Source organism: Gymnoscopelus braueri (assembly GCF_963280865.1).
Source record: "Gymnoscopelus braueri genome assembly, chromosome: 8".
Taxonomy (NCBI): Eukaryota; Metazoa; Chordata; class Actinopteri; order Myctophiformes; family Myctophidae; genus Gymnoscopelus; species Gymnoscopelus braueri.
This window is the reverse complement of record NC_137609.1, coordinates 42,421,742-42,436,058: the sequence shown is the minus strand read 5'-3', so window position 1 is coordinate 42,436,058 and position 14,317 is coordinate 42,421,742. Positions and strand designations below refer to the sequence as shown.

Below are 14,317 nucleotides of genomic sequence, written 5' to 3'. Positions count from 1 at the left end.
ACTGCAATGAAAAAAGAAATCTTTGCCTGCGGGTGTCGCTGGTGAGGGATTTTGCCTGTCAATCATCGCCTCTGCTCCGCCCCCCCCCAAAGGAAAGGATAGGGGAGGGGAGGGGCGAGGAGGAGAGTGGGCGGGATTAATCGACTGTGACCTCACTGTCGAAGGGCCAAGCTCAGATTACTTTTCAGCCTAATTATTCAGAAAACCCCAGACCACAGAAAATCCACTGAATGTTCTAAGTTCAGGTTTTTTGGGTGTAATTGAGGTCATAAAACCCCAAATAAAACATTGAAAATAAAAAAAGTGAAAATGAATGTCATGATACCTTTAATGTAGTCCCGGGTTTCCATAAGGTGGCATATCGGGTTCCTGTTCCGGTTAATTCTCCCATAGCTTTGTGTGATTGGCTTGGCAGCAGATTTGAAGCAGAAACACATATGAAGATGTCCTATCGTTGCTGTCAGGCAGAAACATCTTATCTCCATAATGTTGTTTTCTTTCGTAGATTAATGCCCTACTCCATCGTACTACAGTGTCACAAACGTGTCGCCATGCGACGCGTTTTGAGCTTGTAGATCGGCTATTATTTCGACTTTTGAATTTGAATCCTGAAAAGCCACCGTTTTGGATTTTTTTTCCTAGTTATCTAGTCTCATATCATGATATCGATATAATATTGACATACTTCCCAGCCCTACTTTCATGATCTCTGTCCACTGCATGGACTTAGCCTGCTGTGACAAACTGGTTACTATGGAGTCTGAAAGCAGCTGTCTGTCGGAACTATGGCAGAATAACTTATTGTTTGTCAATGTTCTGCTCCTTTCTCTCTCTCTTCTCTCTCTTTCACGCAGTCAAATCCTCAGTGTTAATTTAACTCTGAGTGTACAAATGTAATACATTTTTTGTACACTCACAGTTACTAATGGGTAAAATTAACACCAAGTATTTTACTGTGTGCTTTTTTTTCCTGAGTGTTATGAAATGTTCTGAGTGCTTCCAGACTCCCGAGACAGCAGAGTCTAGTAGGCTCTCTTGACACTGTAACTCCTTTTGCACAGAAATTTAACTCGGTGTAAAAGAGGAGCCAGTTAATTCCATCCCGTACACCTACACAGCAAAATCCCTCTGGGAGTGTAGAAATTGACCCAGGGGTGTGGGATAGAATTACTTGAATCTTTTATTTTTTCTTCCAGCACCTCCCCTGTGCAGTGTAACCTCTCTTTGCTGTTTTCTGTCTCAATAAAACAGAAAAGAAAAAAAAACTTGAATTTAAAAAAAGAAATAAAATGTAAGTGTTCTGTTGGTAACAGTCCTACTGTTACCTTGACTAGGCCCCTCGTCTGTTGTAAAAGAGCTCCTTGATCTCAGCGATCCTCTGTAAATAAAGGTTAAATTAAAGAATGATGACTCAACATGTGCTCACACAATTCAGAAGAAAGTGAGGTCTGGTTCCAATTAGCAACCGCAAATATTTCCCGTGCTCTGATCCGATCTTATCTCTGTCCATCTCATACACAAGGAAAAGTTTCAAATGAAATGATGTGTCTAGACTGGGCGGTATATTACCTAACAAAAATATTTTAATGAAGTTGTTTCTTCAGATTATGTATTCATTTAGTTTGTTCATGTTTATGTAAAATTTGTACTTCAAAAGCTCAAACTGTAATGGAAGACTCTTTAGAGCTGGAGTCCTTCCACCCCTCCACAGGGGAGAGAAGGTCCACTATTGTCTAGTTTATTTTTGGGAGGTAATGCCATGAAAGGAAAAATAAATCAACCTTCCCCGTAGTGATCCCCCAGTGTGGTCCGCTAGCACTTCCTAAGGTATTTCCTGTGACCAATATACTCGTCACATACCGACATTTATATTGACATGCACTACTAGGCCTACAGGCTCAAGCGAACTGTAAATGGATTTCTGACTGGAATTAGTGTGCTTATTATTTTAGCAAATAGTATCACCACAAATATTGATACTTGAGATGTTTTCCTTTTAGCAGATGCTCTTATATTACCAGAGTGATTTACAAAGTGCAAGGTAGTCGGGCAACAACAGAGTACGAAATTATAATGCAAAGAAAGAATAGTGTAATTATGATATCGTTGCTGTCCGGCAGAAACCAGCTAACTCCATTTTGACGCTTTTGTATTTTTTTCCATAAATCAGGGCCATTGAACACCCTTTACGTCTGTGTGTTGGTAAAAAAAATATTGAACCTATGAAAAGCATTAAAAAGCGCTTCTGACAAAAAAAACGGCTAACTCCATTGGATCCTCAAACTTTCTGCTAAACCAGCTACACCCCCTTTTGACCTCCAACCTCATTGTGAGCTTGGAGGTCCATTCAGCTGTTCTTATCAATGATGAACAAAACCTCCTAACTCCCCTTTTTTTCATTTCCTGAAAAATGAACATATGGAGACGGGCCCTCCTGCAAAGATTTCAGTCCTAGTTAGTCCTTCCTCAGTGCCTACAGTTCTATCCCATATCCATGACAATCTTTTTCTTTTCTTTTACAAGACGAGCCCACATGGGGTTTTGTACAATTAGCAGACAGCTGGAATCAATTCAAACCAGCCCTCAAATCCAACAGGACAGAGTGAGACGTATACTAGCTACTTACTTGAGCAAGAGCAGTTACAATTTCTCTTCACCTCTCCACTGAACAAGGTCTTATGTTTCATAAAGATATGTCTACTGTATTATCCCCATGTTGCATCAGCTAACAGAGAAGTATTAGTTTATAATTAGGTTTTAGTTCATGCGCACTAAAAGCTAAGCGAAGACAAAATAGACAAAAAGAGAGGATCTCATTTGAGACACAGGGGCTTATAACAATATTTAACCAAAAAAGAAAAACAAACTAGAAAAGTGCACTCCTCTGAGCACAGATCTCCGCCAAGCTGCTTGGTTGCCTAATGCCTACCCAGGGCCTGCAAACTTTGGAAGGCAATTGATCTAAAGTGACAACAGCAAATATATAAATATAATCAAGTACATGATTAAACAAAAACGTGTGTAGTTTTGGTTGATTCAAACTGGTTGGGTTTGGTCATCTATACTGTACCACACAGACTGGACAAAATAACATTTTATTCACTATAAAAAAGCATACATAATACAGCTTTAAGCAAATAGTTTTTTTTATATCATTAATCTGATTTAAAAGCTGTTATTTGTCATTCTTATCAGGGAATTTGATCATTGATGTACTTTCCCATTCTTCTTCTTTTTTTTGGTATTTGAGTAAAACCAGTTTTTCTTTTATTTATTTTTTTAAACCTAGAGAACCTTTGGTTTATAACCCCCTGACCTATTACTTGTTCCACAGAGACATGGGAGATTGAGTTGACGATTAAATACATAACCCTTTTTCGTGTCCCACAGTGGTCTTGAACCACAAACCTTCGGTTTACAAGGCATTGCCTTAACTCTTGTGTTTCAGAGTCATGGAAGATTATGGTGACAACGTAATACTTAAAGGGATAGTTCACCCCCAAAATGACTTTTTTTCTATCGATTAGTCACCCCATGGAGACTTGAATTCATGGATATTTTTTTGTTTTTGTCTCATTCCTAAGCCAATAATTTGATGACCAGCAGCGGTTCCGGTAGGAGACACAAAGAGTCCCTTTTGTGTCTCCTACCGGAACCGCTGCCTACCGGTCCGCTGGTCATCAAATTATTGGCTTAGGAATGCGACAAAAACAAAAAAATATCCATGAATTCAAGTCTCCATGGGGTGACTAATCGATAGAAAAAATAGTATTTTTTTGGGGTAAACTATCCCTTTAAACGTCCCAAGTAGATCTGTCCTCAACGGGGACCGGTCTAGTATCCTACATATTTGGGGGTCCTTGACATGAAACATTTTGAGAACCACTGCATTAGATATGTGAAGTGGTCCATGTTATCCAGTCTGGTATTGTCGATGGATAGGTTGGGGGTAGGACAGGAGTACCCCCCCCCCCCCACACACACACACGCACACACACACATACACACATACACACACCGCCCCAAAAAAAGGGGGCACAAAAGAAAGAAAGAAAAAAACTTTACGTGCCATTCCTGAAAGCAGGAAAAAAATATGGAAAGTTTGGAAAAGACTGGAAAGTCTTGCCACTATTTAATGTGACTGCAGGAGTGTCATTTGGGCAACGGCAATTGCCAACCCCTTGTGTTCACGCACATCTTCCATCTATCCAACTCTGACATGACACACGTCATTGACACTTTTCTGCAACCATACATCTGCCATAAATTCATTACCACTTTCAACCTGGCATCCCTATTTTAGCCATTATATGGGTCATTATAGGCGAACATTTTCTTTCTTTCTTTTTTTTTTTGTATAACGAAAATAGCGGATTTACAAGCTCACAACGTCGCAACGCATATATCCGCTATTTTTGAAATGGAGCTTAAAGTGTTTCCACCCCCTACTTTTTTTTCTTTTTTTTTTTTTTTTTAATTTGACCCAAAGACCAAGGAGATATGATTAGTCGAAGATCTAGACTCCTATCCACTTCCTTGTTAACTTAAAACTTTAAAATTTTGTATCTCAGCTCCTGAGTACTTTTTTTTTTTCAATGAAAAATCTCTGGCAATAAACTGCAAAAAATCTGAAATAACTCTGGCAATCAATGTGTTAAAGGACCACTTCACCCATTTTCAACCTATCTTCATATAATTGGTCCTCACTAATGCTCATTATAATATGGCACCATTTTGTCTCAGAGGAGGGCTGTGGACAGTTTAGAAACCTGCCTACCAGTGACATCATCGATGGGAAATCCAAGATAACCATACAGATACTAATAATTTATTCATTAAAATAAGTTCTGGATTGCAGCTTTAAGAGAGAGTTTTTTGTTTTTCACTGTCACCAGGAGGCTTAATAGCGGTGCTGACAGATAGTAGAGTTTCTGCACATAGAGGTGATTACGGCAAACATACCGTCTCTTGCATCACTTGCTTGCATTATCAGATTTAGTAATTAGTTGCAGACAGAAAGGAAGGGAGGGAGGATGTGGACTAGATTTTTGTTTTCTCTCTATCCCTATAGTTTGGATTGCCTGTAACTCCACAACAAATCCCACTCTAACGTGGTTCTGTTCATCAGTCACGAATGCAAGATTTGTATGTGTTGAATGATCAAAATAGTTTGATGTTCTTAGTCTGTGTGATCCTGTGAGAATGACTTCTGGCCCATGTTTGGATCATGAAGTTGAGAAACCCTAAACTACATATTTATCTGTTACTTACATTACATTCAGTGAGCCAGGAAAGAATTCATAATCGGCCGATCATTTCTAGTCAATGTCTTGTATGTCTTGTACACAGTAAAATCCTGACTTAATTTAAATCTTACAATTTAAATGGAACCAAATGGGCTGATAAAATTCTGATTTGTCTTGATTCAGCTTTGAAATGTTGGAAAAAATGGGGATCAAATGTGTAGGTATTTTGGAAATGCTTATATTCATGTATTATGTGTATGTATTATTTATTTGTATTAACAACTATGCAAACAGACATCATCACACCAAGGGGAACTGGAGTTCAAAATCAGCTTACTTAAACATTAACATTAGTTAGAAGAAATGTTATGCTTAAAAAGCAGGTAATTAATACTACTAAAAAATGACACTTCATTTACTGTAACTGTAGGTCTATTTCAAAACGTGTCTGAGAGCCGTTTACATGTGTCATACAACACCACTTGAGAAAATCTAAACAAAAGCCTTTCCACTTGAGCAGAAAATAAAGTGTTTCCTCTTGAGCGCATAATGAAAACCTATTACTAACAGGAGAAAGTTTTTGCTGATTGACCGTGCTCCTCCCATTCCCTTCCTTGACAGGGGGCATTTGGGGGCATTTTCCCCCTTTGACGTAAAACATGACTCCAATCGACAACTTCCTGCACCACCCTCCCGAGTAAATTGCTCCCTCCGGAGTGTTTTGTTATTGTCTAGAAGAGATGGGGAAATGGAGGACTTTAGTCACAGAGGGAAAAGAGGCCCTCATTTGTACATAGAGATAATCTGCTATTCTGATGAATATTTGAGTGCCTGTTAAAGGACATTAAAGGAGTAGTTGGTCAGTTGGTCCAGCTTTTAATACGAGGATGAGGAAGGCAAGATTAAAGGAGTAGTTCACCCAAAAAATTACTTATTTTCTATCAATTACACACCCTATGAAGCATTGATTTCATGGAGATTTCTTTTATTTTTGTCGCATTCCTAAGCCAATAATTTGATGAGCGGCGGTCTCTCCAGTAGGAGACTCAAAGAGTCTCCTTTGAGTCTCCTACCGGATACATTAGCATCTTTCCACCGGTCATCACATTTTTGGCTTAGGAATGCGACAAAAACAAAAAAATCGCCATGAATTCAATGTTTCATGTGGTGTGTAATTGATAGAAAATAAGTACTTTTTTGGGTGAACTACTCCTTTAATCTTGCCTTCCTCATCCTCGTATTAAAAGCTGGACCAACTGACCATAATAATAGCCAGCTAGCTTTAAACATGAATAGTCCAACTGTATGTTCAGGTACCACACTGTAACTAGGCCTACATCTCTCTGAATAATGGTCATGTAGATTTGTGAAGATTTGTGATAGTGACACAACGCACATTATGGAACTGATGAATAAGTGAATCTTCAAGTGGTAAATTTGAAGGGTAATCTAGCCCCTGCATCCTTGTATGTACATACAAGTATACATACAGACAACACAACTCTCCTGAGGACTATGTACAGTAGTAGTATTTTATTTACATAGTCTACTGTGTATCTACTGTCCTCCATACCTGAACAGTAACAAAACACGATACATACTAAACCGCCATCAAAAGGAATGTACAGTACACACAAAATATTAAAGTGCAAATTATGTTTGTAAAAAAAAGACACCTTGCTTATGTGCAAAAATAGATTATAATGATTCCCTTGGACACTGTGTCACTGAGTCACAAAATGACTCCCAACTTATCTGATCTGAGGTGAATCAAAACATTAATATAGCATCATTCATGCTTCATGAATAATTTAGATTCACCGTCTATTAGTGTTTTGTGTGTGTGTGTGTGTGTGCACGCGTGCATGTGTGTGTTTGTTGTTCAAGTGTGTTTCGATGCAGCAAATACACAATACATTCTCCTATTGGGCAGCTGAAACTTGCCAAAGACCATAAATAACATCCAGGGCCCTCTCTGGCCTCTGCTCATTTCCGCAGTCATTTCGAGGACAGTCGCTAGGCGTTGAAGGTAGTGTTGCGCTTTGGTCTCCTCGGGTGACACACCTTAGACAGCAGCACCAGAACAACAATCAGCACTAGCGCTACCACCACAATGATGATAACACTCACACTTCTACTGTCCAGCGTGTGGCACATTTCCTGCGTCACCAGCTCTATGTTCACGGGCTCCGAGTCCTCCAGGTGGATGCACGTCACCGTGTCGATGTCCGGAACGACAACGGCCGAGCGCTGGACCATGTGGAGGAAGCGGAGGTTGCTGCAGCAGCTGAGCGGGTTGGAGCCCATGTAGAGGGTCTTGAGCGGCGACCGCTCCAGGACGAGGACCGTGTCGTACTCCAGGGTGACGAGGTTATTGTTCTGGAGGTTCAGCGACTCGATCGAAGACTCCTTGTTCCACGTGGGAAGAGTGGTCAGCCTGTTGGTGGACAGGTCGACAAATTTCAGACTGCTCAGGGAGGACAGGTCTATGTTTAGTCTGGAGATATTGTTCTCCCGCAGGAGGAGGTGAGCCAGGGAATTCTCGAGGCCAGAGAGGGAGTGTTGATGGATCTCCAGGCCTGGGTTTAAGGACAGATCCAGTAACCTCAGAGGTGTGCTCTGAAATGCGTATTCGGGAATAACCTTCAGGTTGTTTCCAGAGATATATAGGGCATGCAATGTGGTAATGGAGGAAAATGATAAACAACCAGACGGATGCGGGTCATTGTGGTCCTCCAGAGGTGGGATGCAGATGTTCAGTTCATTCTGCTGTAGATGCAGGGACTTTATGCTGGGGAGTCTCTGGAATGTTAGCGGGTCCATGGTGTGGAGGGCGTTTCCTTGTAAATAGAGCTCTTCAAGGGATCTGAGAGTGTTTTCGGCAAAGGACAGGTTCTGTAGAGCATTGTGGCTGAGATCTAGGATTTTCAGTGTGTGCAGAGGGCTCTCGTGGTGTACATAAAGTGACCCAAGGCAGTTATTGCTTACATTCAAGACCTCGAGGGATAGCATGCTGCAGAAAAAAGACAGTGGTATGCTGCTGATTTGGTTGTAGCTCATGTCAAGGTACTTAAGTTGGGAGAAGTCCTGGTACATTGTGCTCACGTCAGACGGATTGTGAGCTACAAACGTGTCCCCGAAGTTCTCCAATTCCTCTGCCGCTCCCGTTCGGTCGACACTCTGCAGCTGGTTCCGTGACACATTCAGGTACACAACTTTATTCAGTCTTGGAATGAGAGGGAAATAAGGCATTTTGTTTTGACTAAGATCAAGGTAGAGGAGCTCATAGGTCACATCGGAGTCTTCCGTTTGAAAGACCTCCATGCTGTTCTTACTGAGATTAAGCACCTTTAACTGAGCGAGATTAAAATCGGTGATGCAAGTGATAGAGTTCTTTGACAGATCAAGTTCAGTCAGATATGCCAACGCGTCGAACGCACCGTCCTCGATTTCCAATATGACATTGTTATGGAGGTTGACGTTCCTCAAGGCCAGGGATCCACAAAAGCTTCCCTTGGCTACTTTGGTGATGCTATTTCCATTCAGAGAAAGATTCACCAACGAGGGAGACTGGCTTATCAAATAGTCTGTCATCCCTGTATACAGCCCGTTGTTTGAAAGATCGAGCGTCTCCACAGCTGTGAGGGGCCCAATGTTGGTTTTTGATAGAGCAAAAACAGCGAGGTGATTCCTGGACAAATCCAGCACTTTTAGATTCACCATGTCTTTGAACAAACCAGGCTGGATGAACTGGATCTTGTTAGAATGAAGATTCAGATGACGGATGCCGGTATGGAAGGCTAGGGTTTCTTCAGTTAGGTTTTGCAGCATGTTACGCGATAGGTCCAGCGTTTGTATACTATGAGGAAGATTGGACGGTGCCGTTCTGAGGTTAAGGTCATTGCAAAACGCATCCATCTGGACCTGTGAGCAAAGAAAGACAAACACACAGGTCTGATTATCTCGGCACACTCCCAAATGACTTGACTAAGACATATTACAGGCCAAATGTTTAAAGCCTACAGTATGTGGAGAGTAATTTTATGAGTCAGTGTATCTACGGTATGTTCTTGGCAGCCAGCCGGAATAATGTGAGGCTTGTTGTGGGGTCTTCTACACATAAAACAAAGTGTTTTAGCCAGAGTTACAGACATTAGGGTCAATCGTTCAGTTTGGATTGTATTAATTGATTTTATATAACAATGAGTCATTCAATTCATGATATCATACATATTTTTAAGAAACAAATAAATCAACATTTTAAATAAAATGCTGAATTGAAAATGAATTGAGCACAACCATGTTTGTGACATCATTGCTCTATTCATCGAGTGTTTTACAGTGTTGTTTTACTTTTTCCATAACTGTTTCAAACACACAACTTATTAGTGTTGCTTATAATTGAAGCCATATGGACATAGACCCTTTCTCTTAAAACAGCTCATAAAACTCTCACTCTCTCTCTCTCTCTCTCTCTCTCTCTCTCTCTCTCTCTTTCTCTCTCTCTAGTCAAGTACACTTAGGTTCTTGGCATACTTGTGGTATCTGAAGTCAGTGGCATTCCACAGTATCTGGGCCATGAACAGCCTTATATGAGGTTCTCAATGTAAACAAGCATTCCTCATAGTGTTGAACTATAATATGCTCGTTACTAGTGTCATCCTATATTGATACATTCATATTTTTGTCTATATTTTCTACTGCTGGAAAAATGATAAAATGATTATAATATTATAAAATCATTTTTGTTTTTATAAAAAAGAAAAGACAAATGGCTAAAGAGGTTGATCTATGTGTGCCTTAAATGCACCCCACCTCCCAGGGATAAACACACTTTATGTATTATTACGTTATACTGAGAAAAAAGTCCTTTAACTGGTTCCATTTTAAATCCCATTCAGATCTGTGTTGAAAGAACTGTCCACAGGTCATTTGAAATATATAACTGAAATCGTACTTAGAATATTACAGTAATAGGACATTGAATGTCAACAGGACATTGATGAACCACATTTGAATTTTTTTCTCCATTGACTGTCTTAACTAATTTCTGTTCACCATTACAGTTACACAATGTATCTCTGTACATACAAGCCTCTCTGTGGAACATCACACACCACATTACATGAGACACTTTGCAAGTGAAGTTGAAACTGTACTTACAATTTGGCAGGGAGAGAGCTGGCGTGCATTGCGATGTAAGGATGCTGTCACATAGCTGACAAGAACCGGGAGCAGCAGTTGGAAAGCTGCCATGGTGCTGGAGGCCAGAAGAGTCTAAAATGAAAATTATGTAGAACTCATGAATGCAGGAAGTGTGCTGAAGGTGATATGAAAGGAAGGAAGAGGGAAGTAAGTCCTACCTAGAGTGTGACACGGTGACCTATGACAACGCTGTTTATGCCCTGAAATATAATAGGGGGACTTTTTTGGGTCATTGTTTGCTGTGGCATTGCCCTCCATCATACTACATGTATCACACTTCAGGCAGCGGCAAGGAAGATTGTCTAAGCTTACAAAAGCTCTCTGCTGTGAGTCAAAGCCATGCAAATTCGGTCAATTCAGTGAATGAAACCAGTGTAAAAGCTTGCTGTAGAGCTTTGAGATTCATCTTGTAGTGTATGGTATATGATCTACCACTGTCACCTGCTATTTTGGAGGAAAAGTTTCCCCAACTTCCTCCTGAAACGTTGAAATATTTACCCTGAAGGACAAAGGGTAAGCAGAGTCATTCGGTTCGGGGGATTTCATAGATATCGGTCTCATCGGTATACAGTATCACAATGAGGCGACTGGATAAAGTCCATGTGTCTTTAAACCCGTGAAATTTGTACTGACGGCTCATCTGGTCTCCTGTCTTAAGCAAGACCTTCAGTAATTACTGTGACAGGTAAGCATGCTGTCATGCTCTGTGGAAGGTCAGTGGCACAGCTGGAGAAATCACTAAAACATTACCATAATGAGAAGGACTATAATACATTGGTGCATTTACCTGTATAACAAATCAAAGAGGTTAGAATTCTGCTTTTGCGCTGCTGTCAGGTTAGATTCGAGAGGGTGAATGGCACTGCAATGATCATTTCTGAACAGTACATATAGGCATGGAAAGGCTGGTAGAAGATGATGAGAAACACCTGAAAATGTGTGGCGCAATAATCATAAAATGCCTGAAAAGCAGCTTCACGGCACAACTTACAGGGCTAAACCAGAAGCATACTTTTCAGACTCCCACAAAGTTTGACTTTATAAAGTTACCTACCCTTTCCACTGCGATTTAAACAGGTATAACATGTGACAACTTATGAGGGCTGAATGAGTATTAAAGAATGTACCATGTTCCTGTTATGAAGCTCTTGTGCACATGGTAGGAAAGTGTTAATGAAAAGTGTCACCCATGTCAAGACACAATGAGTTGTGGTCATTTAAATGTTAAATGTTGAAGAAAATAAGGAGAAGGTGAAAATGTGTGAGACACATGATACTGTAGTTCTCTCCTGACTCCTATATTCCTGTGAGTGAGTGCCCAAAGTTTGAGATCTGATTAGTAATCATTAACAGCTACTATTCATGACTGAGAAACCACCATTACTTCAACACACATCCCACTTTGTGTTTCTACATTCCACTTAACAGCCCCCCCCCCCCAAAAAAAAAACAAGCAAAATCCTAAAGCACCATTTAAGTAGAAGACCCATACAGTATATTTACCTCACTTTCAGTTGATTACTTCTATCTGGAGAGCCTTCTGACCATGTTGACTTCTCATCCTTGCTATCTCAGAGAGCAACCCACTCAAAACGCGAGCACAAGCAAACAAGCGACCAAAAATACTCACAGCTCTCTCTCCTCACAGCTGACTCTTCCCTCCACATTGTGCAGTTGTTGCCCCTGGACCCAGCTATCACATCCTGTGAGAATTTCCTGCATCATTCCTACCCCCCCCCCCCCCACACACACACACACACACACACACACACACACACACACACACACACACACACACACACACACACACACACACACACACACACACACACACACACACACACACACACACACACACACACACACACACACACACACACACACACACACTTCTAAGGGAAATGCCTTATATGGGATTTGGAAGTCTGGGTCCTGCTGAAATGTAGTTTTCTCCCTGCTGCTCCCTTCTGAAAAACTGCTCCCATCTGTCTCTGAAAACTTTAAGGATTATTCTGCTCAACAAGATGGATAGTGGGGTTTTATCCTGGATCATCTGTGTGCATAGGAATTATTTTCTTTCTCTCTTTCTTTTTCCTTATATCCACATATAGTCCAAACAAACTGATATTTGTTTTTAGATCCTTTTAGGGGTTAACCTTCTCTTGTTTGCTGATTAATAGTTAGGATGGGTAAATGCAGATTTGTGTGCAAATGTACAGTGACAAAAAATATATGCATTTTGGAGTGGGGAGTAAATTATTATTATCATTATTATCATTGTTGTTGGTTAGGTCTTATGTGTAAGAAAACATGTATTGATGTATATCCCTACTTTGATACATTGTATCAATGTATAAAAGTAGGTGAAGGAGGGGGCATGAGAGTATTGTGTTATTTGTCAGTATCATACATGGACACGACTTGACTGACTGGAAGGATGCTGCTGTACTGGGTTTAGAATGGGCGGGCTCTCCCAAACGTTTCATCAGTGGCATCGCATTTGGTTGGAGGCAAAGCTCACTGGTCCAGATGATACCCAAAACACTTGATACACTCCCTGGGGATTGTCTACTGTATTTCTCAGGAGTCCTAGAAGTTTGTGTTTATCTATCAGGCTCAGTGACACCAGCCGATGTTGCATTCATCAGCTTTTTTCCTTAAGCAAGAAAGTATCAGCAGCATCAAAGCCCATATTGGCCACTCTAAAAACAAATGGTGCTAAATAGCAAATCAAACTGGTTCTTTGGCTTGTAATCATAGGGGAACCTCTTTTAGTGCTATATACTTTAAAGCTGCTATACAGCTCCTTTGTCAAACGGTGCTACTAGAACCTTTAGAGGTGCCAAAACTAATCTGAAGAACAAGTGGAGAACCTCCAAACTAACCATACAGGGGTTTAACATGTTTGTTTGGCAGCTATATAGCATCTCAACCATCCCAAAGAACCTCTGTCTGTCTGTCTGTCTGTGTGTGTGTGTGTGTGTGTGTGTGTGTGTGTGTGTGTGTGTGTGTGTGTGTGTGTGTGTGTATACAGTAAGAGCATAAATCAGTAATCCAATGATTCCCTTTTGTCCTTATTATGTAGTTATCCCTGTCTTTCCTTTAAATGTTTAATCTTGTTAAGGGAAATGGTGCCCCCTTGTGCTGTAACTGCACCCATGCACAGATTGCAGCATGCACTGTCTCATACTCTATTCAAATAACAATACTAAAACACAGTGATTCATTTGAAAATAATTGGTTGTATAAAAGCATTTATTTATTTTTAGTTAATTTTTTTTCTATTTCAAAAGTTTTATTAAGAGGTCTTGAAGATCTTTAACATAGCTTTGATTGTCCTTCAAGATCATTTTGATACTGTAGCTCCGGATAATCATTTTTTTTTTTAAAGGTTCAATTGCCCTTTACTCAAACAGGCTGATGGAGGCATAAGGTGTGCTCTACTACTTCCCCTGTCCCTCCCTTAAACTCTGGACTCTAACCAATGTTGGCCCCAAATTATTCCAGCACACCTCCCTTCAATACAATCAAGGGAAACTAATACATGGAATGTACTCTCTGTGTTGCAATATTATGATTGTTATTTATAGCTTATTTATTAGCATTTGACAGTTGGTGTATAGGGGAAAAAAAGAGGGGGCTGCCTAATAGACCCCTGGGGGACTCCAGTCAATAACATATATCTGCTGTCCATCAGAAACTCCAAAATGTTCATTTTTCAGGAATAAAAAAAAAGTGGAGTTAGCCGGTTTTGTTCATCATTGATAAGAACAGCTGAATGGACCTCCAAGCTCACAATGAGGTTGGAGGTCAAAAGGGGGTGGAGCCTGGAGTCAGCAAAACCAGCTAACTCCGGTGCAGTTAGC

General features: G+C 40.5%; 2 protein-coding genes across 3 annotated transcripts in view; both read right to left on the bottom strand.

Moving 5' to 3' along the window:
* The window catches only part of rabep1 (rabaptin, RAB GTPase binding effector protein 1), a 332,504-nt gene that overhangs the window by 249,740 nt on the left and 68,447 nt on the right, over positions 1–14,317 (bottom strand). The window lies entirely within an intron of this gene.
* lrrc32 (leucine rich repeat containing 32) lies at positions 6,765–12,120 on the bottom strand. 2 transcript variants are annotated; one of them, XM_080435535.1, is made up of 3 exons: positions 12,082–12,120; positions 10,410–10,523; positions 6,765–9,170 (listed from the first exon to the last, which is right to left on the bottom strand). In XM_080435535.1, exons 2-3 carry the CDS (start codon positions 10,500–10,502, stop codon positions 7,263–7,265), a joined length of 2,001 nt encoding a protein of 666 aa, XP_080291661.1. In that variant the 5' UTR covers positions 10,503–10,523; positions 12,082–12,120; the 3' UTR covers positions 6,765–7,262. The 2 variants fall into 2 exon arrangements, with proteins under 2 accessions (XP_080291661.1, XP_080291660.1); XM_080435534.1 differs by having other exon boundaries at positions 11,955–12,118.

What these genes read in the sequence shown, in the direction of transcription:
- lrrc32 (XM_080435535.1), bottom strand. Translation starts at nt 10,502, where the DNA reads ATGGCAGCTTTCCAACTGCTGCTCCCGGTTCTTGTCAGCTATGTGACA. An exon ending in AGCTCTCTCCCTGCCAAATT is followed by an intron (nt 9,171 to 10,409) that starts GTAAGTACAGTT and finishes CTTTGCTCACAG; the next exon opens with GTCCAGATGGATGCGTTTTG.